General features: G+C 42.4%; 1 protein-coding gene across 1 annotated transcript; it reads left to right on the top strand.

Moving 5' to 3' along the window:
* The first annotated feature begins 362 nt into the window (after nt 1–362).
* On the top strand, nt 363–19,124 carry ATP12A (ATPase H+/K+ transporting non-gastric alpha2 subunit). Its single transcript, XM_010208076.2, has 23 exons — nt 363–618; nt 2,474–2,617; nt 3,856–3,915; nt 4,764–4,967; nt 5,533–5,646; nt 5,805–5,939; nt 6,486–6,603; nt 6,937–7,205; nt 7,822–8,020; nt 8,437–8,546; nt 9,097–9,231; nt 9,510–9,702; nt 10,123–10,298; nt 11,279–11,415; nt 12,115–12,265; nt 14,242–14,410; nt 14,618–14,772; nt 15,378–15,501; nt 15,813–15,958; nt 16,588–16,721; nt 17,598–17,699; nt 18,315–18,406; nt 18,590–19,124. The coding sequence occupies exons 1-23, from the start codon at nt 610–612 to the stop codon at nt 18,616–18,618; spliced, it is 3,105 nt and encodes a 1,034-aa protein (XP_010206378.2). The 5' UTR covers nt 363–609; the 3' UTR covers nt 18,619–19,124.
* Nucleotides 19,125–26,327: the final 7,203 nt, after the last annotated feature.

The following is a 26,327-nucleotide window of genomic DNA, read 5'->3' as shown; positions in this document are numbered from 1 at the left end:
TCTGACTTTCAGGGATCTTAGGCAGGCAAACAGAACATCATATAAACAGGCAAGACAAAATGTGCACACTCAAATTTCCTCTACTCTATTGTACATTGCCACAACAGCTGGAAATCCTAAGGGGAGTCCAGTGCTGGAAAGACTCTGAAGGAAACTCTTTGCTTCTAGCAAGATGAATAATACACCTGTTCCTTAGCTGTGAGCAAACACTACAAAGGAATAATTAGAAACTATCTGACCTGAAACCCACATGCCCATTACTGTGGTATTTTTCCACCTACTACGGGTGAAACAGAAGATGGGCTGGACCTGGAAGGGGAGGGGTGAAGTGGCAGCACAAGATGCTGATTTATAAAGCACTAGCAAACAGTGCTCCTTCTCCACAGGCTTGGGACAACGAACTTGTCCTGCCTGAAGGATGCTGAGGTGCAAGCAGGATTCCAGCTAACATCTGCTTGCCAGCTGAGGGGGAACTAACAACCTCCTATTGGCACTCCAATAGCCAAAACTGCTGTGAGCAACTTCATTCTGCACTTGGGCTTTTGTTTTTCATCCAGAGACTTTAGCTTGGCTGTTTCACTCCATCAGGAAAGGAATAAACTCAGCAAGATGGTAAAGGTGAGTACACTGTTCACAGAACTGCTGCTACTGCATATGTTTTGCTCCTTAATCCAAGTTTCAATCTGCATGTGTATGTTATGAGCTAAGTGAAAAGTAGAACTAAGACTAGATGCTGCTGGGCATCAGTGTAATGATGAACATTTTCCCTGTAGATGGATATACACCTCTAATGCTAAAAGACAAAGAGATCAGATTGGATGGGAAGAGTTTATAAACACTCTCATGACCACTGTCCCTGTTGCAAATGCCAAAAGATGAGATTTTAATGGAAGTCTGAAGGTTAATTGTTAAACAGAGCATGCACAGAAGAGATAATAGATTTGACTAACTTGTTACTTGATGATTCGCCTCTATCTGCCAAGCTCTCACAGTAAATAGCTGTTTTCTTTCTCTCCTGGTCTCTCTACTTTATAGGGATTTGAAAAGTTGAACAGAGTTTTGGGTGGGATAGTTAAAAAGAGGAGGAGGAGAAGGAGGAAGGGAAAATCCCAGTAGATAAATCAGATTGTGAATCTCCAGGAAGGTACAAAAAAGCAAACTTCTTGTCACAGACTCATTATTACCTGGGATTTGTATCACCAAGCAAACTCAAGTGCTTTAGGAAAAGGATTTCAGACTTTTAACTCATGGGCTCTGAAGTTCTCCCTTTGTCAAGACACAACATTAGACTTCAACATCCCTCTAATGAAAAGGCATCTGATGACAAGATGTCACTTCTGAGTTCAGAAGAGTACTAAGGTGTCCAAATCCTCTTTTTAAACTTCTTGCTTGCATTACTCAAGCTCTCTGGCTTAGTCCACATGAGATTAAGATGTCTACTCTCGACTCATTTGAAATATTACCTCTGCTGGAGCCCAAGCACTGATGCATGCCCTGCAGAGTACGTATGTCCTCATTAGGCAGACAGCAGCGGCAGCCTACGCGCTCAGCTGTCCCACTAGCAAAGCACACCAGCAGATAAGATCCAGGATGACTCTCATGAAGCTCTGACGGTTAATCTGTAAGGAAATGGGGTCAGCCAATAGTTCTTCCAAAGCATGGCATGTAGTTTACAAGACAAGGAGGATCTGGAACGTTATGATTATAGATGCTGGCAAATTAGCAAGACAGGAAGTTTGCCCTTCAGACTCCAGTATTAACTTCAAGTTAGGAAACAGCTCTGTCCCCAAATTATTAATGGAAGCAAAACACTGTCTGAGGTTTAGCAGCTTCCCCAGGTTAACAGTTTTCTGTACCTGATACTAGATTGGCAAAAATGAGTGAAGAGTTTGCTAACTCCCTGTCACTTCTGAGCTCTATGTGAAAAGAACCAGCCTTGCTTCTCCTTGGCTACCAGCATGGTGTCTGCCTCCATTTCTCACCATGTGATCGAGTGTAAACGTGTAAATATAAATGTTTTAGTGTTCATTTTAATTATAAAAAGCAAACCTTGAAATCATGTCTCTAAAAAGCTCCAGGAACAGCCAAATTCTCTATTAATATTTTTTCCTTCCTCTTTCCTTTTAAAAATCTTTTGCTTTTACACTGATGTCTCCTTGGGAGCTGATGAATGACTTCATGGTTTTCAGTAGCCATGGTGAGATCCTGGGCTGTATTTCTACACTTTGTGCTAGACCATAAACTACAAAAAGTGTTGCACATCCCTAAAGTAATCCCTGTAATTTACTGTAACACAGGCTGGAGACATCTCAGCATAAAACAAGAACTAGCCAGGTGAAAGAGTCAGTAGCAAAGTGTAGCTTGTCTAAAAGAAATAGAATGATCAGAGTTTTACTTGTTTGTGGTAGTTTTCACCAGTTCCTCAAGTCCCAGCAGATGTTCACAACAATGCCAAAACCTATTTCTTTTACAGAAAAGGTCTGATGTTTACTCAATTGAGATCTATGGGACAAAAGATCTAGAAAAAACAGAGCCTGGAGATGAAGAGAAGTATAAAGACTTAAAAGGCAACATGAAAAAAAAGAAGAGAGAAGAACTTAAGAAAGAACTGGACTTGGTGAGTGTTGCTAAGCTCCCCTTACACCTTGCAGGACAGCCTCTACTCACCATCTGAACGAAGTCTGGTGAAGGGGAGGGAAGTGCTGACACAGTGCTGCTTTAACAGAAGACATGCTGCACTGAAAATCCTGACACAGGGAAGGATTTGCTTCCTCATGCTCCTGAAGTGTGCCAGAAAAAAAGTTGTGCAGGATGAATACCTCCACTGAAAGAATGATTCTGGCTTAATCAAGCCACCAATGATTCAGAACGTTATCTCCCAAAGAGGAGTTATTCCTCAGATGGAATAACTGTAATCAGTGTTTCCTGTGAACTGACCCTTGGACAAGTTGCTTCCTCTGTGCCTTTCAGTTTCCCAATCTGAAAAATGGAGTTAATTATCCTGACCCCTTTTCTGAAGTGCTTTGAGAGCAACTCAAAGGAGAGGCTATTTATGGGCTAGATGGTATTTAAAGGTAAGGAAACACCAAAACAGGCCATCAGTTTACCCATCAGGTCTCCAAGATCTACCCAGCTAAATAAATCTCAGTCTACCTTTTCTTTGCCAGCAGGGGATGTAACATCCCTCTCAGGTTTCTAAAGAGGAACCAATGCAGACATGCATCCAAGTACCAGTGAATCATTCTGGGAGAACAATTGTGAGATCTCTCAAGTTCTTGGCTTCTAAATCTTATCTCAGCACAAGATATAATTAGGTTAATGATACCACAGAGGTGTCACTGCAGGGAAAGGAGAACTTTGAGATCTCATTCTCCCACACCCTTTTTAATTCTGGTTAGAACCTGCTGCTTCTTTCTACAACACTACAGTGAATAACCTCACATACCCTACCATGTCAATCAGGTCACATATATCCTGACACTACACCCTTTCCTTCTATCAGTACATTGCCTTGAGTCCTGTAGCATGTAAAGAGAAACTATTTCTTCGCAGTCATTTGTGGCAGGCAACATGAACATGAAATCACCGTGCTGTTCCTGTGACAGATTTGCTGGAGGAGGAAGCTATTTACAAAAGTACTCTCAAACTCCAAAGCAAATGCCATCTTCCAGTGGAAGACATTTTGCTTATCAATATGCAAACTGCACATTGTCTATTCATGTGGGATGTTGTAAGTGGCAAGTGGATCTGTGGTCCCAGATCCAGGCAGTCTGAACCTTCTCTAGATCCTGAAATAACAATTTCAACACTCTGACATTCCACTCACTATCGTTTTATCTTTCTTTTGGCATCCAGGATGACCACAAACTCAGCACTTCAGAACTGGAGGAAAAGTATGGCACATGCATCAACAAAGTAAGTCCATAGGGCATCATTATGAAACTGTTTGTATCACTCAGTTGCTTTGCTTTGCCTCTGGCTTACCCCAAAGCTCCCTAGAAGCAGTGGGAAAGCATTTAAATCAACAGTACGTGTGGATGCATGCACAAGTAGGATGTATTAACTCCCAGTAAAGCCTAAACCAGTAAGTCAACGTGCCACACTGACCTGGATTTAAACCTCTCTCAAGTCTGAAGAAGTCTGATCTACTGCTTTGAAATGAAAACCCCTGCACAAAAGGTGACCTCAAAGGTTGTACCAGGACCTCAGCTTTTCTACAGGTTTTATGTGGTATTTCCATTTCCCTGTGATTCCCTGTCAGTGTCTGTAACAATTCCTAGCATGAGAATGTACTAGAGATGATTTTATCTTGAAGGAAAAAACAGATCTGAGAAACAACCCACCTGAGTCCCTTAGACATCTAACATTCCAGTATCAAAGTACTGCAGCGTGGCCAGAGTACAGACAAGAATTTCCAGAAACCCATGAACTACAAACACCCTGGTGGGAATGCAGAAACAGCAGCAAAAGGACAAAGTTTCCCTCAGCTTTCTGAATGCTTAGTACAAGTGTACTTGAGAGATAACCAATGGGATGAAAGCTCCTAATGGGCACAGCCCCAAAGTCAATGCTCCAGTAAAAAAACATCTGTTTCTTCAGCCACTCTGAAATCAGAAGGTTTGGAAATCAAAAAGGCAGGTTACTGCAGCTGACCTGTGACACAAACAGCACTTCAGGAGTAAAAACAGCACATGAATTTTGTTCTGAGTTAAGAGTCTGTTTTCCTGTGACTTCATTTTAAACATGTCAATTCCCTTTTGCAGGGTCTCTCTAGAGAAAGAGCAGCAGAGATTTTGGCTCGGGATGGTCCCAACTCCCTCACTCCTCCCAAAGCCACTCCTGAAATTGTTAAGTTCCTCAAGCAGATGGTGGGAGGTTTTTCCATCCTCTTATGGATAGGAGCTGTGTTCTCCTGGATTTCATTTGGCATTCAGTTTGCCCAAGGAGCTGAATCACCCTTTGACAATGTAAGTAGCTGAACAGCCACAAAGTATTTGACCCTTTGACAATCTAAGCAATTTAAATACTACTTCACAGTTATTCAGTAACTACAAGGAGGCCTTTTATTTTTGCAGGACTCTCCCTCTACTACTGAACATTTCTGATAAATGCACAAATACCTGAAATAACCCTTCTGAGAGAGCCTATCCAAAGCTTTTATAACCACTACCCATAATCATAACACCTAGGTACTCAGAAGAGCAATGCTAAAGTCCACAAAGGATTCTAGAGTCTCTGACTGATTTCCTTATGAGTTACACTCTGTCAGGAATATAATTTGGTCAGGTTTGTGTCAGGTATCATTTGGATGAGGCTTTTAGACAGATGGGAAACTTGTTATTAAAGTCCCTTTCACATGCAAAAAACTTTATTGCTCATTAACAGGGCAAAACCTGAATGTTCTTTTCTTAAGATGTCTTTTAGCCATACCTATATCTCATTTTAAGAGTCTCCTGAAACAATACAGAATTATGATTTATTCTAGCAAAGGAATCACCTCGAATTAACCACATTATGTCTTTTATGAAATAGCTCTACCTTGGAGTAGTCCTGGCCCTGGTTGTCATTTTCACTGGTATCTTCGCTTACTACCAAGAAGCTAAAAGCACAAACATCATGGCCAGCTTCAGTAAAATGATCCCACAGGTGAGAATAAGCAATGCCTTTCATTTGAGATAAGAGTTCATTCTAACAATGCAGCTTGAAATCACAGAAGTGTAATAAGCTCAACTTGAATGTATCTCCTGGTAGGGGTTTCATGCTAATGGAATCATGCTAATTTTTGGCACATTTATGTCTTTCAGCAAGCTCTTGTCATTAGAGATGCAGAAAAGAAGGAACTGCCAGCAGACCAGCTGGTGGTTGGAGACATTGTGGAAATAAAGGGTGGAGATAGGATCCCAGCGGACATTCGTCTGATCTTTACTCAGGGTTGTAAGGTAAACAGTACTTTAAAGAGCATAGGGAAAGAGCAGAAACCAGGCTTAGAGACTTTTATTACATGTAAAGAATTTCTGCACACCCAGTGAGTTATTAGAGCTTTAATTAGACATAATCTAATTAAATCATAGAGTGCAGAAGCTGTACTACGATGCTCAGCTCATCTAGTGCTAACATCTCTGCTCCCTGAACATCAAAAGAAGCCATGAGATCCATACCATGTTTTAGCAATGCTCCTTGCCAGGACAGAGGTAGAAATACCAACTCAGATTAAGAGTTTCCACAGACCTGGAGGCAGGTCTTCAATCCATGTTTTCTTTCAGCCTGCTACTGAAAATCCCACCAACAAACACACAACATATACTGAAGCAAAATCCCACCGAAACAGGTTCTCTCAGGGACAACAGCAACTCTTTCACAGAGAAAAAACACTGGGAGATGATGGTCCTGTCACTGATGATTGTGTGTGCTGCTGCCTTGCCTTCTGGGCTAGACAAATTGCACATTATGAACTCTAATATGGCCATATCTCATTTTCATTACAGGTGGACAATTCTTCACTCACAGGGGAATCAGAACCACAGTCTCGTTCCTGTGACTTCACCCACGAGAACCCCTTGGAGACCAGGAACATTGCGTTCTACTCCACCACCTGTGTGGAAGGTGTGTATGGGCAGAGAGAAAGGCCTCCAGAAGTGGCACTTGTGCTGGGTGCTGCATCACACTGCTAACAATTCTGCTTCAAAGCTTTCCAGAAAAAGTTTAGTTGCTCACAAGAAACTATTGCCCCAAGCATAGCAAAGTCAGCATTAAGCCCTCGACCCCTTCTCAGTATCAACCAGTGAGACATCAGTTTAAGATTTCTAATGGGAAGAATACAATTCTGAGATGAAGTCTCAGTCACATTCAGCTCAGAAGGCTCTTTGTCAGCCAGTATGGGATATAACAGATGGGATTAGTCTCTCCTGGAGCTGACAGTCTTGTATTTCTTTGCAGGCACTGCTACTGGCATTGTGATCAACACTGGGGACCGCACTGTCATCGGGCGGATTGCCTCCCTCGCATCAGGAGTAGGCAACGAGAAAACACCCATTGCTATTGAGATAGAACATTTTGTCTACCTGGTGGCAGGAGTGGCCATTTCCGTCGGTGTTCTCTTCTTCATCATATCCGTTTCTATGAGATACAAGATTCTGGACTCCATCATCTTTCTCATTGGCATCATCGTGGCGAATGTGCCAGAGGGACTGCTCGCCACAGTGACGGTAAGGCTGTGGTTGAATCCGCTGCTTGTCACTGTAGTTCTTCAGCCATTACCCATAAGTTCATTAGTGAGAGTAAAGAACAGATTATCTAGTAAATGACTTGTCTGGGTTGAGTTTGAAAAAGGGATATTGTACCTTAAAAGTGGCATGACAGTTCCACTTGCTAACACATATCAGGCATCACTAAAAGCCCTGGCTGAGAAGCAGCACACCTGCTAAGCACCATTAGCTCTAAAGTGCACCAACAGCCAGCAGCACTGCAATAACAAAAAGAATCGTTTCAGGATTCATTAAGTTGGTGATTAGAGTAGGTTCTTCCCTCTAAAGCTGCCTCCTAACTGATATGACATTCTTATTTCTATCAGCATGCAAGCAGGTGCCTCTCAGAAGCAAAGGCACTTGTGCTAGTTCCAGCCAAACCTCTGCTTTGAATAATGCTACTAAAAGAGATTAAAAAAGGGGGACAAAAGCACTGCAGTCAACCAAAAGATGGCTTTTTAGAAATCTTCTCTTCCTAAAAAAACATAACCACAAAAAACCTAGCAGAAGTGTGTAACCTCATGGATTATTCTGTAACTGTACCTAACAGTGAGCTGAACCTCTTTACTTCTGCCAGGTGAGTCTGTCTCTGACGGCCAAGCGGATGGCGAAGAAGAACTGTTTGGTAAAGAACTTGGAAGCTGTAGAAACACTTGGTTCTACCTCCATCATCTGTTCTGACAAGACAGGGACCCTCACACAAAACAGGATGACTGTTGCTCACCTTTGGTTTGACAATCAGATCTACTCAGCTGACACCAGTGAAGATCAAACAAGTAAATATGGCAATGAGGGATCTGGGAAGGGGCAGCTACTTGGATCAAACCAGCTCATGTCAATGGGAATGTCTGCTGATAGCTAAACTAAACACCTCTTCCTTCCACATAGCAGTGTGCAATAGCAAAGTCCCTTCTTAGCCATCTAGAGATGTGAAAAATAGGATTAATATTTGAACTCCACTCACAGAGAGTAAGAGTGGAGAAGATTCTGATCCACATCCTTATGCCAACAGTAAATTTAGTAGAGAAATAAGCAACTTTGCCAGAATTGCCAACTGTGAAGGTTTGCATCAAATTGTTTTTCCTTAACAGTACCTCTCAAAAGAACAAATAATTCAGTCCTGTTGTTTGAAAGTTAAGCTTCTGTCACCCAACATGCTAAAGGATATGATGTGTATTTTGCTTCCTCTCAGCCCAGCCTTTTGATCAAAGTTCTCCATCGTGGACAGCGTTATCAAAGATTGTAACTCTCTGCAACCGGGCGGAATTCAGACCAGGACAGGAGAATCTCCCAATAATGAAGGTGCTGTCTACTTCACATCAGCTTATTTCTCTTCCTCTCAGAACAGTAGACATGACTTGTTCTATTTGGCTTCACTGATCTCTGTTTTACCATGCCAATCTTCTAAGTTACTCTTGACAGTCGTATTACTGCTAGACACTTGCGAAACGTTGAAGACAGGGCAAAACCTCCCCATAGCCAAGAACATCTGCCTTTAAGTAGCAAGAATTTTGACACTAGTAATTACTACAGTACTAATTGAATATAGCAAAAGAGCTAACAGCCAATTTAATACAGCAAAACACCACACAAACCTGACAGGGATCACAAGTCCTGTGCTTCCACGGAATTGAACTCTTGTTTCACCTCTTGGCTGCAGCTTAGTTCCAGCAGCAAGCACAAAACAGGTATCCCAGATCTTTGTCGTGATGATTTTCCATGCCAACTTGAACAGAGCAAGGCAGGTTCATTCCTGCTTAAGCACACAATTATATATAGAAGCATGCAAGCTCCCCTGATGGAAGGGCACCAGTTGTATGTGCTGTAAATGGTTCTTCTTTTGTGCACACAGAGAGTGGTGGTGGGTGATGCCTCCGAAACGGCTCTGCTGAAATTTGCAGAAGTCATTTTGGGTGATGTCATGAATATCAGAGCACGGAACAAGAAAGTGGCTGAAATTCCTTTCAACTCTACCAACAAGTTTCAGGTGTGTTTCATTTTTGGAAGTTATGTCAGATTGTTTCCAAATTAAACTGTTTCTGTCACGGGGTCTAACGCAACTATCTGTGACCTGCAAGTCTTAACAGGGTAATCTGATGACAGAGGCAACTTAAGCTACAACAGATACAGTTCATTCCACTTGATGGAATGCATGATATCCTCATGGAAAAAGAGAAACATTACTTCTCTGCAAAGTGACCAAAGCTAGAAACAAATGAAGATAACACATGCTCTTTCAAACCACTTCTTATTTGTGGCACACAGCTTTCCATCCACGAGACCGACGATCCCAACGACAAACGCTTTCTGCTGGTGATGAAAGGTGCCCCAGAGAGGATTTTAGAGAGATGTAGCACCATTATGATCAATGGCAAAGAAGAGCCCTTGGACAGTGAAAAGGCAGAAGCTTTCCAAACAGCATACATGGAGCTGGGTGGCATGGGAGAGAGAGTGCTGGGTGAGTCCAACCAGAGGGACTATCAGAGAACTGTGCTGTAAAATGGGGTTTTAAACCTTGGTACAAACTCCTAAGCTGTGTTAAAACCACACTGATATGCTATAAGGTCTCTGTGGCAGGGATGCCCTTCCTGCTCTATACTGCTGTTGATCTGTCACACTGAGCAGCCAAAATAAGCAACACACAATGCAAAACACTCTTTGCTGCTGGCACTAACACTAGTTTTGAAATGTGAAACATTGACTCTCTAGGAACTGTGATGTGAGGGTTACAATGACAGGTTAAAAACCCCTCCATCTAAAGCTCAAGGCTAAATATACTGGAGTTCCACAGCAAAGGCAAAATCTGATGCTATATTGCAAGCCCTCCTCTTTCTCCCACTATTTCATGTACATCCCATCAACCTAAGTTTCTTTTCAGGTTTCTGTCATTTGTACCTGCCTGAAAATGAGTTTCCAGACACCTACCCATTTGACACCGACTCCATGAACTTCCCAACCTCCAACCTGTGCTTTGTTGGGCTCTTGTCTATGATTGACCCACCTCGCTCCACAGTGCCAGATGCTGTCTCCAAGTGTCGCAGTGCTGGGATCAAGGTAGGGGTTTCACAGTGAAAAATACTCTGATTCTATAGAAACACTCATGATAATGTAACGTCCCAGATCTTCTGCCACATTAAGTGTCTTTCTAGCAATGACTACCAAAAATCTAAATGTTTGTTGATACTATTCCAAAATTTTAACTTAAAGAAACTACTTGAGGGTCCAGAGAGGCCAAACACTTTAGCTTAAGTGGGAGTCAGACTATGGGAAGCAGACAGAACCCCAAAACTAGAAATCCAAACTTGGAAAAGCTCAGATGCTGTCTCACCAAATTGGTTTCTAGAATATACAAACACCACCATCTGGAATTACTTGCTTGCAGACAGAGGAAGATAACAGAAGCTAATGAGGTTACACCTGTTATGAAGTTTTACACACAGGAATCACTGATCTCAAACCCATTCAAGTTGAACTTGAGTCAGTAACCTTCCTAATTTCACTCCCAGGGGACCACAAGTAAACTTTCAGCTCTAGGCAGAGGCAATCTAGCTAAGGAAAGGAAAAAGCAGTATTTGGGATTACTGATCTCAGATGAGATGAATCCCAAGTCCCAGCCCTGATGAAATTTTCTGTAGAAAGACAGATCTGGCAACTTTTCTTCAAGAAAACCAAGAAGAGATTGTCTTATCTGTCAGGACACCCCAGCCACAAGGATCTATTTTAAGATGTAGTATTCTAACGAAGTATCACCTTTGAGTAGACCTAATGTAAAGGCTTCTTTATTCTGTATCACTCTAACCTTGCTGCCTGTGGCAAGTTCTTCCTTTACAGTCCTGATAAAACAGGCAACAACAAAAGGTAGAGAGCACATATCAATACAGAGACAAGTAATTACCAGTAATAATCTGTTATATACATAGCACAGCTTTCCAAGTTCATGTTCTAAACTGCTTCAGGATCTACAACAATACTTCCTCTTATCTCCCCTGAGCCACTGCAGAGATATTTATCACTGACTTTATCCCTTTCCCCAGGTTATCATGGTCACTGGAGATCACCCAATCACAGCCAAGGCCATTGCCAAGAGTGTAGGCATCATTTCAGCCACCAGCGAGACGGTGGAAGACATTGCCAAGCGCCTCAACATTCCTGTTGAACAAGTCAACAGACGGTAAGAGCAAACAACAGCAGAGGGGATATCTGCTCTGTGGGTTCCTTTTCTGAAAGCTATACCTTCTCCCTCCACAATGCTTTTGGAGGCTGTTTCTACATCACTGCTTTTTGCTTTTCTGGTTCTCGACATATTCCCAGCCACTGTGTCATCCCCACCTAAATAACATGTCGAGGTCAGTGGCTCTTCTCTTTACTGGCCCTTGAAAAACACCTAGTGAATTACACTTTGCAGATCATGTTGGACCTTGCTGTCACTGCTTGTTAGACAAAACACACACATACAAAAAGCAAAAATGAGAAGCACACAACCAACAGTCCAAGTTCCTCTTTCAGTCATAAAAGGTGGGGGGGAAAATAACATTGTAAGAGAAAGGTGAAAGCTCTTTAGAGGAAAGATGTCTTCCTCCTCCACTGTTCCACCCTTTCACTGAGAGTCCTCTTTAAAATGTGTTTTCTGCTGTTAGGGCTGCTCTGGAGGAAGCTTCAATAGGTCCCCTCTGTATCCAGGTTACTGAATTCACTCTGCATTTCCAGAGTGGCTTTCATTCAGCACTTGCTGATTAAGGACTAAAGCTTCTGAAATTAACTCAGTTTGCTGCTTTCCTTACTACCAAGCCAGGTACACTCAGTGAGGACACTATTTTTATCTAAGCCTTTTGATTTGGAAATTTACCCAGCTCTCCTATGGCTCTTTCAGAGAAGCTACAGCAGCAGTAGTTAATGGGATGGAGTTGAAGGACATGAGCTTGGAGCAGCTGGATGAAATCCTGTGTAACCACTCAGAGATAGTCTTTGCTCGGACATCGCCCCAACAGAAACTGATCATAGTTGAAGGCTGCCAGAGGCAGGTAAGAGATGTAAAGGCTTATAAACAGATACAGCTATAGAGTATTCATGAGGCAGTAGCTTTCCACAGGTATCATCCCTGAGGTGAGAGGATGGAAGCTCATTTCCAATGCTCTCTAAAGCTCTGTTTATACTCTTTTCACCATGCAAGAACGTTATCTAACAGATTGCCACAAACACCATCTGGACAGAATCCAAGCTATTCAAATCCCTGTCTCAGACTCTGAACTCCTATTGACAAAATGAGCTCTTCTAAGTTTGAGCACTTTGGAGCTGTACTGAGGGTCTATTCTTTTGCATATAATTCTGAGAAGCTGCCATAAAGCCTCCTAAGCACAGACTGTACACGGTTTGGGAAGGAACCTTCCCTCAGGAATTCTTTAAACTCAGATAAAAACAACATGTTACCACATCCTCTCATCTAATCTCTTGTGGCAACTTAGACCTATGCATTTCCTGCCCACAGGAATGCTTAGAAGCAAAATAAGGTATGAATCCTGCAAAATGTCATAGCATGATTTATGTAAGACCAAGCCTTATCTATTTTACTTTCAAAGACTGTAAAACAACCCACAGAAAGCAGGATTTATAGAGAGCTTGTCCCATCCAAGGGCAGTATTATGTAAAGGAGCATGGAGTGCAGCCAACACAAGAGGCAGAAGGGGGTAAAAAATGACATGCACAGAGCTTTGAAAGAGATGTAAACTGTCATCCAAAGACTCTCCTCTCACACATGACATCTTCCAAGTAGATGCTGCAAACTGAAAGCCACACTGCTGCTGAGCCTGAACTTTGCAGAGAAGGAGATGTGGCACAAGACATGATTTTGTTTTTGTAATCACACCAGGGCCAAGCTTTCCCATCAGCACTGTCAGGTCTTTGGGTTTAAGCTTGAACTGCTTTCAGGAGAGGGGAAAAAAACCCCAAAACATAAAAGCATTTCTATTTCACTTCTTTTTTATGGTCTTTTTGAGTGGCCTTATGGCAGACACAGAGCAAATGTGTTCTGCACTGCTTAGACATCCACACTCCTAGTAGATCTGGCTCTTTAAAGGATGAAAAGGAACACCCTCCCTGCCTCAACTCAAGCCAGCCAGTCTACATGCTATGTTTAGTACTTAGAGCTTATAAGCCCTTCTGTACATGGCATTATTTATAGGGAGCGACACTGTGCTAAATCCCCACAGGGACAGGACATTCAGTATTTGTATTAATCACTTTGTCAGGCTTTTTCCCCCTACCCTGGCACACTCTGTATTGCTATTGAGCCATCAACTTGTGCATCGACTACAACAGGAGCTTTAGCTGCAGTAGATGCTTTCATTGGAAGATAATAAAGCAGCTGATTTGAAGAAGCACAGTTTTCCTTCTTTTGGCCTACTACTGCAGTTCTGCATCGAGTGACAATGGCCAGTTGTTGGGACAGGATGAGAGTGGTCTCTAGCTGAATACTTACATAATTTATAATTAAGATGAAAACTGATTGATTCTATAAGTCAAAACAAAAAACCCAGCCAAGGATAGAACATGTTGTGTCAACCAAAGCTCCTGCAGACGCCAGAGACGAGCCAGGGCCTGCTCAGACACAGACAGACCATAAGTATATATAGCTATGTATACATTTTTAAGCCCCTTTTTAAGCACAGAAAGAAACAATCAGATTAGTTGCCTTTTAAGTGTATCTATTTTAGATGACTGCTCTTTAGGATGTAGTAAATCACTTCCCTGAATGTCCCATTTCTCTCTACCACAAAGGCAGTCTAGATGGCAAACTCAGGTACAGACATCTAACACACAAACATCTGAGGTTGCTGTATTAATCCAGCTTAGTGTCTTTCTGATCACTGGCTATGTTTCATGTGACTATGAAGAGGATTCAGAACTCCATATCAGTATCATTTCTTCTAGAGATTTAAAGACTGTCCTTAGGCACCATCTCCTCAAAAACCCCACATCTGGATCCTTTTGTGTGTTGCAGGGAGCAGTTGTTGCCGTGACTGGAGATGGAGTCAATGACTCCCCTGCTCTTAAAAAAGCAGACATTGGAATTGCTATGGGTATTGCTGGCTCTGATGCAGCTAAAAATGCAGCTGATATGGTACTGCTGGATGATAACTTTGCTTCTATCGTCACAGGAGTGGAGGAAGGTAAAAACAATCTTACTGTCCACTTCACTAGCAGGTCCTCCTGATCCTTGCCTCCTGCACTCACCTACCAAAATGCACGAGGAAATGTGTAAGGAAAATAAACATGCACACAGGGAGTGTTTTCACTTCATTTAGTTACAAATGGAACTTTTTCATGCAAAACACCATAACAACTAGTTTTTACACAAGTGTTTCCTCTTCCTCCAGGCCGCCTGATCTTTGACAACCTAAAGAAAACAATTGCCTACACCCTGACTAAGAATATTGCTGAGCTCTGTCCCTTCCTCATCTACATTATTGCCAGCATTCCAATGCCCATTGGCACCATCACCATCCTATTCATTGACCTGGGCACAGACATTGTAAGTTGAGTCTTTCATTTTCTGCTGAAATATCCCGACAAGCGAGAGGGGCTGGGTGCAGAGGGACATGCAGAACACTGGAAGATTGCAGCTGAATAACAAGCTAGTGAAAGAGTGGAGGAGTAGATTAAAAGCAGCCAGGCATCCAGCAAGAAGAAAAAAATCTGCCCAGGGAGAGCAGAAAGAGAAGAGTTCTGATCTGTGCTGACAAGCAAAAGGGCAGCGTGCAAAATAAGTGTGAGATCACGCAAATGGCTGCAGTTACTCCAGAATGTGGAGTAATTACTGCAATTACTCCAGAAAACTCTGAATATCTGACATTTCATCAGAGCCCAGTCCAAAGGAGCTGAAAGAACCTTTAAGGTTTTCAGTATCCTCCAGCCCTTTGTATTCTCATATCAGACCTATGAAACGGTTTCAGGCTTCCCTCAAATCCTTTATACGCATCAAGAGAATGTACACACAGATCCTTTCATCTGCTCTGTGTGTACTCAAAAGGCAGGGTATGTCAACAGAACCACTGGAGAAATCAGACTTTTCTGAGGAGCATCTGAGAAGCAGATAGCTGTTGCCACCAAGACTCTGATGGTCTATTTCTGTTGCAGATCCCCTCAGTTGCATTAGCCTATGAAAAAGCTGAAAGCGATATTATGAACAGGAGACCTCGCAACAAAAAGAAAGACAGGCTGGTGAATGAGCAGCTGGCTGTCTACTCCTACCTGCAGATTGGTAGGTTGGCCTGTTCTCTGAAACACTTCTGTCTTCTACCAGCAAATCAAAACAGAGTCAAGTTGATTCAGAGGGGGAGAGAGGGGCTGAAACTCAACTCCTTCCTTGTCAAACTTACCGACTCCTTTCTATTTCTGTATTCAACAACACAACAGGTTTTTATCAACAGAGGTCAAGACCCTTAGAGCATCCAGAGCTCTAACACTACTTTTAGACCCCTGGCAAGTTTCATGCCATAGGAGACAAACCAACACTGATATCCAGCTCTCAAATGTTGCCTCTCCCTCATTTTTACCTCTTTAATTTTGCAGGTATCATGCAGTCAGTGGGAGCCTTTGTAACCTATTTTACTGTGTATGCTGAACAAGGTTTCCTCCCTTCCACGCTGCTTGGTGTGAGAGTCGACTGGGAAAACAATGCCATTAATGACTTTGAGGACTCATATGGACAGCAATGGGTAAAGGAGGGCTAAAACATCCTTGCACTGTCTCTTGCTAAACAGTTTTATTAAGGATTCTATACTCACCTCCAAAATAAAGGATTAGGGAAAGAGAGAGAGAGACTTAAATGTAAAAATGATTAGTTTTCACTTTAAATGGTCCCTGAGGATAAACTCTTTAAAGCTTCCAGTCACTTGGCTCTGTCATTTGACTCCATTCTTTCATTCATTCTTCTACAACTTGCCACCTTCTGACTCAGAGCCTCTGGAGATGCACTTTCTCTGGATTTTATGTTCAGACCCACTGTAATACCTGAGCCCTGCTTCTGAACAGCACTACTGTACTTTGCAGACTCTCCTTCCCCCTTTCCCTCTTCACTCCCCCTCACTCATTCTGCAGAAATCACAAGGCACAGACACCATTAATAAATCAATATGAATCCCTCCTTATACCAAGCTCGTGCCTGAGCCTCATGACTCAGCCACAGTAACTAGTGGACTAGAACAACTGGCCAAAATCTGATCACTGTGTATCTAAATCTGGAATAAGTCTGCATTTACACCACTGAAATCCTACTATCAAGGTTTGCAGCCACAAGATATGAGCCTCTGCTATAATGCTATTTGATGTTTCCTTTGCTTTGCAGACTAAATACCAGAGGATGTACCTACAGTGGACTGGCTATACTGCCTTTTTTGTCAGCATCACAATTCAGCAAGTTGCTGATTTGATCATCAGGAAAACACGAAGAAATTCCATTTTCCAGCAGGGTCTTTTCAGGTAAGTTCTGCAGATTCTTTATCCAACACAGGAGAGGACAAGTTTGCTGACCACTGATTATAGCAGAAGGTTAGCTCAGTGATAGAGCCCACTTCACATTCAGGCTTTGAACAAAGCCTATATCTGTCCTCAAGCAATTGCAAATCTCAGGCAAACATTTTATTACACCTCCTCCCATCTCCTTTCTTACTTCATGATAGGGGTTTTCCTTCAAGAATTTGCACTGGTTAATCTGACAATGAATCAGCTTGAAATTAACTCTCCTTCATTAAAATGTTCACTACAAAAAAGGGAGTTCCCTCTCCAGATTAGTTTCTTAAATTCTTTATGTAGTTATCAACAGACAACTGATTTGGACTGCTCTGAGATAACTTCAGCCTCTGAGGAGATACCAGCTAGTCAAACTCTCTAAGATAGTGCTGGCTGCCCAGGAGTTAGAATTATCTACTGGGACAAAGGCCACATGTAAAAAGCTGGCATTTAGTCAGAGTATTTCTGATAGGAAAGCAAATTGTTTTCCTTTCTTTATCTGCAGGTACAGAGCCTACACCTATGTGCATTTCCTTCTTAGGTTTACATTTGAGCCACAATAAGCACATTCCCAGTGCAATTAGAAGACATGACTAATGCAGGCTGCATGTCTACCTAAAGCTTGCTTTAACCTAGGTATGTCAGGAATGCTACCAGGAAAGCCAGGGGCATATGCAATGTCAGATACTGGTACAGAGTCTACCACTTGTCTCACACTACGGTGCTTGCAGTGCTCATCATCAGAGCACAACCCCAGCTTTGACAGTGGCACAGCCTTTGCTGTGCAAGCAGGTTTTTTATGCAGGGACAGAGGTGTGTAACCCCTCCTCTCTGGTTTTCTTGTAGGAACAAAGTCATCTGGGTGGGTATATTTTCCCAGATTGGAATTGCTCTGATTCTCACCTATGGTCTTGGACACGTTACAGCCCTGAACTTCACACCACTGAGGTAAGTTTTGATGATTACTTCCCTTGCCCTCCTGTATCAACAACCACGGAGCTGCCATTCTGCCAGAAACATATTCCAGTAGGATGCCCATGCAGCACAACCCATGCACAAATACTGAAGCATTTTCATAGTGAAGTATAGAGTAGAGAATTTCTTGATCAGAAAGGCATTATCATAGTTTCCACAAAAACCCAAAAGCATTACTTGTTCTATTAGATCTGCTGAGGATCCGAAACGCTCCTGGTGTAGAACAAACACTTTAACATTTTTGTCCAGGACTGTCAATATTTTGGTGATAAGGTATCATATCACTTAATTCTATGTGAGAGACTTTTATTTTAAATACATCACTGTCAGAAACATTCCATTTCTCTACTGTCTCTAGAGACCATCAGGTCTGAATAGCATCTGGAGTACTATTTCAGCAGCTAAAGATGGGGAGGTTTACCTGCACATCAGCTTATTTCTAACTGTTTGGCTGCTTCAAGTAAGGAAACAAAAAAAACCCCTAAAAGCTCAGATTCTGTTTTAGTGACATCAAATAGCACAGAGACCCCAGAAATTCAGCTGAGTGGTTAGATGCTTCTGAATGAGCACCTCTTCTCCCACTGCCAGGTTTCAGTATTGGTTTGTGGCTGTACCGTTTGCCATCTTGATATGGGTTTACGATGAGGTCCGCAAGCTGCTTATCAGGAGGTACCCAGCAAGTAAGTAGTTATTTTTAGTTTAGTACCTTAATACATGATGCCCTTTCCTACCCTTTCACTCATGCCTCAGCTGCTGCTGACAGGCAGACTGCTTATAAACACACCATTTGGGCCCAACGATTACTTCTCCTTTCTGAGGAATAAATAACTGATTGTTTCCTCCTCTTCCTTCTCCTGCTGCAGGCTGGTGGGACAAGAACATGTATTATTGACACAACCCTTACCACTGGTTGTCTTCCTGCTGGTGGAGAGCTTCTTGCCCACCTGACACAGCCTCTGCTGCTCTAATGTCCTGTCTGTGCAATACCAAGCATGGGTTCGCCCTGTGAAGGGGTGAAGGAATTTCATAAATTTCATGAAGAAATAAGGACTTTGGAGGTTGTTAAATTACCTCCAACTGTACTGTAAAGCTGACAGTTGTCTAGAAATTGAAATGCTACCTTATTTTTATAACAAGCACAAGTTTCCCTCATTCAAACGTGAACTTGGAGAGCACTCGGAGAGGAAAACACATAAAGGAGATCCAAAAGAAAAGAAAAAAAGACAGAAAATCCATATAATCTAAGGCATTAATTTGCACTAAAGGTGGGGTTTGCTGATTTTCTTCTTTTGGTGGAACTGAATGGGAAGGGAGTGCATACCTAGATCTGTGTTACCTTACCAGGGATAAAAATGCTGTATAGGAAAAATTTGATAATAAAACTTTTTCCAGAAAACATTTCTCCATCTTATTTTCTTATAAAGACTTAAGAAAAATTGAGTGTGACAGGAAAGGATCACATCATGTTCAGACAGAGGCTTTACCAATTTTGAAGCAAACAATAAACAATGGATGTTCACACAAGCCTGGGTGGGACTTAGAGAAGAAATGGGGGCAGAGAACTCCTGTTGCAGCAAATGGCAGGAGGGATTACCAATGAGAAGGAAACACACAGAAGAACTGAGGGAGGGGAACAAGAAGAATGTTTTCCATCCTAAGCCAGCCTGTTCCCAAAAGTACACACCCTTAATACCAGAAGCTACTCTGCATTCTGTGACCCTCCCTCCTCAAAACTTCTCTCCTTAATACCTGAGGATTATACTGTGTATCACTATACTGGAGTTTGTCACATCCAGACGTGGAGAAGAGGAATTACAAAGAAGGAAGGAAGAGCAACAAAAAATAGGCATGTAAACAAGGGGTGAGTTTGAATTCCAGCTATTTGTGCTGCTTATCACTTGGCAATGCAATCCTGTAACACAACAAGAAGTCTGTGGGGCGCCAAGCTGACTCTTTTCAGCACTTCATCATTTGTCAGCAGTCAGGACTCATTTGTTTCCTCTTCTGCTTAAAAGACAGGAAAAAATATGAGAAGCTATATGGGTGAGCAACATAACCTGCTTTCCAGCATCTACAGACTTGCAGTCCTTAGCCAAAAAGGCATGTTCCAATATAGACAGGAAGAGGGAAGAGGGAGGAGTGGAGGTGGTGCAGTTTCTGTACAGAGCCAGGAGAGAATGTAGCTGTGCTTGTTTTACTTCAAAAATGAAACACATTTTCTTGAAAAAGAAACTTGTGGGAAAGGCAACTGGACAGGTTGCCCACTCAAAGAACAGGGAAGGCTCTAAAAGCACTGAGAAATACAGTGGTTACTCTCCAAAACCATCTAAAGAGTGAAGAGTCTGTTTTCTCTTACTGGTTGAAGACCTAACCTACAACAAACTCTTACAAAGAGACCTTTGTGCTCTGACTCCTGACAGTTACCACCTCATAAACCCATCACTCCAGAAGAAAGCAGTACTATCTCTAAACACTGCCACAGCCTGGCTGCAGCTATGTTTCTGGCCTCTCTTAGTTACTTGGACTAATTCAGTACCTCTGACTACATTCACAGTCAACATATCATTTTGCTGCTAAGGCAAAACAAAAACATCCTCATGAAACTGTATACACAGAATCTCATAATCTTGCACTGAGCAAAGGAGAATAACAAAATCACAGAGCTACAGAAGAGGAATTTTCAAGCATTTCATGGCCAAGTGACAGTGTTACAACTTTCAAATTGGAAGCTAATCTGGCTTCTTCCTGATTTTTATAGGAACGTTCTTTTGCAGTAGCACAAACCATTCAGTACTGCAGCATCACATTTCCCCCACATAGAATCATTTTAGGGAAAAAAAAGCCACCTAGAAGAGTGGCAACAGGGGAAAAAACCTCAAAACCAGTAATGATCCAGAAATAATCTGCTTTACTGCCCTAACCCACTGTAGGGTCAGTTTTGCTTTTAACAAGATTTGCCAACAAATGCTCCTTTGCATTTCAGATGTTGCTTTAGTTCAAAGCCCTCTTCAGAGGCTAAGAGTAGTATGCAACCTAACAGCTCTGTAGTTTGGCTGCCTGTGACTCCATCACAACAACATTTTCTTTGAGAGGACAGGATGTACTCTGCAATATGTTTTATTATATCAGTGCCTGAGCAGAACGTGCAAAGCAGAGGTTTGCAAAGCAACTGAAAAGGCAAGTTAAGAAATCAGAAGATGAACATAATTTTCAAGAAGAGCAAAGCCCATGAACACCCAAAGACAGGCTCCCTTTTTCTAAATCTAAGAGTCTTTCCAGTATTACAAAAGATCTCCAAACCATTAAGGCAAAATGGACAAAGAGGCCATAAGCATGGGAAGAATGAATCCTACATTCACTCACTGGCCTACACAATGTTTACTGCCTGGGAATTACTGCAAGGGACAAGACAGGCCATTGCATAACAGCACATGAAGGAAAGGGCAGGTAGGACCTCCAGATCCAGTATAACCATCCTCTCTTCCCATCTAACTAAAGCATGAGGTTGTGCTATCTGATGCAAAGCGAATGTGGAACTAAACACAGCCCTCTGTGAAGAACATTGCTGTACCCCTCAAAGTTAAGGCTGTTGACAAGGAAGGTGCTACAATCCAATTGAAAACTGAAGCAACTCAAATACACACAGAGGCATCCTCCCTTATGCTCAGAATGGGTTTTAAGCAGCAGTAACACACATCAGTTCTTACACTTACTTCATATACTCTTGCCTTCTAAATCAAAACCATTACAGACATTCAGTTTAATTTCACATCTGGGCAGAATACACACATACTGTAAGCCAGAAGCTGACAAACTGAGCTGGCAGGCTGGGAAGAAGATTTACTTTCCTATGTACTGCTTTTTCATTTAGTCTTGCATGGCCTTAAACTTAAGGAGATTTCAACCTTGTCTCAGTTTTCTTAATAATAATGGCATGCATGTAGTAGTATCATCATTTGAAAAGAGAGGAAACATGTGGGAACCAAGCCATGGGGCATGAGAAACACTCCTGTGCTAAATACTAAAACAAGAAAAGGCAATGCCTGCACTCAGTTCTTGCTTGAAAATTCCCTCAGTCGTTTCTGCAGCCTCAACAGGAATAAGCATTGCTCTCCCTCAGTCAGGTAAGCAGCAATAACACCAAGGAGAGTTTGAACTGGGAGTTAATGTAACTTCCACCAGGCTGTTCCTTTTCTGCCTCCAACTATGTTGCAAGCATGACACGAGTTCATTCACTAGCTCGTAAAATGAGAAACCTGTCCTTAACACAACTCTACTTTCTTGCTCCAGCCTCAGCCAGACTAGACAGGCCAGATGCCCCTACTGATTACACCAAACTTCACAGCTTTCCTTTACCCCCTTTTGCTTCTTTGAACAACAGTTAAAAGCAGCACAGTTTTCTCTAGTTTAAACTAGCTCTCACCATCTCCCCCTCCCACCTCCAAAAAACCCAAACACCTTTCCCCTTTCACCTGCAATGTCGCCAGCTAATTCCTGCATTCTGGTTTAAGGCAAGCAAGATGAAAAGAGAGAGCAGCCTTAAGGCAAAGCACAGCAGAGGAGAAAGGCAGAATGTAAGGGTGGCAAAAAAACTGCTGTGCAATGCAGCACGTGCAAAGCTGTGCAGGCAGGCAAACGGTGCCAGTTTCTCTCTCGTGAGGTCTGTCTCTTGGCCCTGTTAGGATGTCGACCAAAAATTGATTCACAGTAAAATGTCATGCTAAAGTTAGCCAGTGGGATTTTATATTGCACTTCCTAACACACAGATTTTAAACAAGGCAGAGTTATGAGCAATTGGCAGTAGCAGAAGAGACAATGTGCAGTATCTAAGTGCAGTTAAGTAGCCTTTGCAGTGATGACTATATGTAGAGCACATTCCCTTCCCTGTAAACCAGTTTTGCAGACCTCAGGTGGGATACTCATCCCTTCTCAAAATGACTAACAACCAGGCATTCTCTGTGTTTCATTTTTAACCACACCATGCAAGGCAGGAGCTGAGGAATTATTTGAGAGAGTTGGTGATGAGATATCAGTCATACAATGAAGACTTGTCTTCCTGAGAGGTGAAGAGTGCTGTCATGGCTGTGGCCTGGGAGTTAATACTTACAGGCAGGGTTCACATTATGAAATAGAAACTTTAGACAAATTATACTGTAAAAATTATTCTCATTACCCTTTTCTGGTGGCATTTTCTCTAGAGTAAGGACAGACATTGTTAGCCCATGTGGAACTCCAACTAGAAGAAGGAAAAGACAGAAATCCATCTCCTGCACACATCTGCAGGTAACTGCTGCCAGCACTTGCTGAAGATAGAAATAACTGTAACAATGCTAGAAAGACACATCCAACCCCTAGTCTGTTTATTCTTGTAATTACAGAGATTACTGCTGATGCATCACCACACAAAGAACTTTGGGTTGCATACTCAAGAGGGTAACAAAGTCTCAAGGGCCTTACTGCAGACCACTGATGCAGCAAAGCAAGTTCATGTAAAGAGGTATGGAAGCTGTAAGGAGAGAGATGACATTACATTCACAGAGTATCATTATGGGGCCACTCTTGGGTCTTGACACGGTCTCAGACATTTCTTTAGCATGACACAATCTAGGGCACTCTGATTTAGAGGCTCCAATGTATTGGGGTCCAGCCCCATCCTCTGACAAAGTCTCTCACACATTGTGAAGCTGGCTGCATGAATTCCTTCTGGTACCAGAGATTTTCACAGAGGAAAACCACCCAAGTCATGGCTTATTACACCTGCTTATCGGGACAGTTCATGAACTTTTTCCAAAACATTATTTTGTAATGAGTGGAAAACTAGTCCAAACCCACCACTGTGAAAGGCTCCCCAGGAGCAGATATTTTCTGGCAGCATTGCACACCCCATAATCATGCAATCCATCTAATTTCAGGTAACTGCACCAGTAACTGCATTCGTAATGAAACTCCCCTTCTTGCTCAAACTGTAATTGAGTTTCCTTCAACTCCACATTGTGAAGTTTATTTTTAAGCTGGAAGAAGAGTTTTAATTTGAGGCCATAAATGAAAAACAAACACTAGAAATACTAGATGCACAGGTATTTACCCCCAGCACTTGTCTATCTAGCAGATTCTCAGGACTAACCGTAATCAGCTGTGAGATGCTATCTTCAAAGCTCATTTAACATCATTTATATGCTCACATTACTACCAGTGCTATTTAGGAAACAAAGCTCAACTGGAAACAACTTCAGCTGGTTTGCTGCTGCTAAACCCTTGTGCTTTGCTCAGATTTTCAAGCAGAATGCCCAGTCAGAGCAACACAGTATGCTTCTAAAAAACCCAGGCTGAGACAGAACTTTCTGGAAGGAGGGAGCAGTACACTGAAGCCCAATCAGCAGTAAGAAGGCAGCAAGATGTGCAAATGCCACAGAGATGGGTAATAAGCAAATGCAGCCTGTAATTCTGCAGAGGCTGTGTTGAACTCTCAGCTCTGCTGAAGCTGCCTGCAAGCACAAACCCAGAGAACGTGCACCTGCAAGACTCAGAGCCATAAAGCAGAAGCTTTTCTGTGTTCCCAAGAGCTTCTAAGATAAATGTGATAAATATTCTTCAGGAGAAGATACATGTACTTAGGTGTGAAATAGAAAAGATCCAAACCAGTAAAAATGGTAACAGATTTCTCTGCTGAATGAAGTGAGTTTGACAACTATGAAATCTCTCCCCTGCAAGTCAACAAACCCGTGTGCTGTCACAATACCTGAGGTCTGCTCAACTTCACCAATCCCTTTTTAAACTCCAAGGAAAATGGTGATTTTGTAACAACTGTGACAGAAATACCACTGTCTTGAAGCTTCACACACAACTCAGCTATCACCAAACCTCTGTTCCTCCAAATCTTATCCAAAGAAAGAGTCTGTAACTGGCCCTTGTGTACACTGTAGTGGAACCCCACTGTTAGATTAACAACCCCACCATGGGCCCAATCTCATTCCAATCTCAATGGGAAAAGCAAAGGGTACTTTATTTATTGCCACCAGGCAAGAAATGCCCCAACCTGAAACTATCTCATCAATAAAAACATTGAAAGCCATTGCATTATTGATTCTTCCAACCTATGGATTCTTCAGTCATTCAGCACTTAGGTTCTGTCTCACTGTTCCAACCCTACATAGTCTCCATTCTTCTCCAGCCACCACTCTCATAAAACTGGAAAACAGACAACTGAGAAACAACAAGAAAAACCACATTGTTCTGTACAAGCCCAGCCTCTTAAGCAGGAATTCCTATGCTGTCAGTTTGACAGGTCTGAAGCCCTGGAAGACTGCTTCACCATCCTAGACCAGGCTTTCCAATGGAGCAACTGCTTCCCATACTGCTGTAATAATCTCAGCTCCTGGCCTTATTTAGACCAGCACATCAGACTGATTTACACACTCAGAAACTACTGCAATTCTCTTTCAAAGGTAGCAGCAATGCTTTCAGGGTCACAGACCTCTGGAATCTGTGCTCAGCCTTGCATGAAGCATTGCTGTATGCTATTCTGTGAATTCAAGAAGATGCCTGAAGATACCTGAAATCTGTCAAGATCTGCCATGGATCTGCAGTTGGGTGGCAGAAAACCTGCACAGCAGAGTTCTGAAAATCTTGCCTGAGCACATACAATACCTACTTGTCTGTATTGAACAAAGGACTAACAGGAACAGGCTGCTTGAATTGAGGTGATTGAAGAGGAAGAAAAATACACCTCATCTATCTTTGTGAAAAGATCTGAACATCTAATATAGTCCCTGGCTGAAAGGCAAATAGACCTCCAAACAAGAATTAATTTTCTAGATAAGAACCTTGTCTCTTTTCCTCAATAATCTCTCACTTAGCTCCACTTTTCCCCAGATACATTGGCCTTCTCTTAAGTCTGCATTATGTGAGGCAGGCTGGTTTCAATAATACGCTGCTGAACTTCATACTGAAAGACCTGGCTGTAACTGTCACTTCTGGTCATCCTACATCAAGGACAGAAAGGAGACAGAGCTCAGAGCCATGCCTTTGAAAAGGCTCCCACTAATAGGTGTCCCTTGGTTCTAAGAGTTGCTGTGACCTGTATTTTAACTATGTAGAAAACCAGATTATCCTGTGTGAACAAAAAATATGCTGAGAGCAGCCTTGAGTTAAGGAGAAGCTACTGGTACCAGCAGGGGAGGAGGAGAGGCTGCCTGCACAGATAATCACTCAGTTTCTTTTTGGTACACAAGTAAGGTGCCTGTGATCTGAAAGGGCTCAAAACCAAGAAATATTAACTGGATGTGCTGGTGGGGAGACTGATAACTTACAGCACTCTCTGCACTAAGCCTTCCATCTAAAGAGATTCATCTGCTTTTTAGAATAGGAGGCCTGAATTCTTCCAAGATCTGGAGAAGCAACCTGATGTCATGCTGTCACCTAGCTCCACCTACCTAAAAACCAGCTGTGGGGAACGGAGAGCATAAGCCTATGCCAACAACCTCAGCTCCAGTTTTCCCCCAAGGTTCAAAACACTCCTAAAGCACAAACATTAACAGATTCACCCCAAATCATCTACCAGCTGTTGGAAAATAAGGGAAGATGGGTGAGGAGAACTGCAAA

This window comes from Colius striatus, chromosome 23 (assembly GCF_028858725.1).
Source record: "Colius striatus isolate bColStr4 chromosome 23, bColStr4.1.hap1, whole genome shotgun sequence".
In the NCBI taxonomy this organism is placed as follows: Eukaryota; Metazoa; Chordata; class Aves; order Coliiformes; family Coliidae; genus Colius; species Colius striatus.
This window is presented reverse-complemented; position numbering and strand designations above follow the sequence as displayed.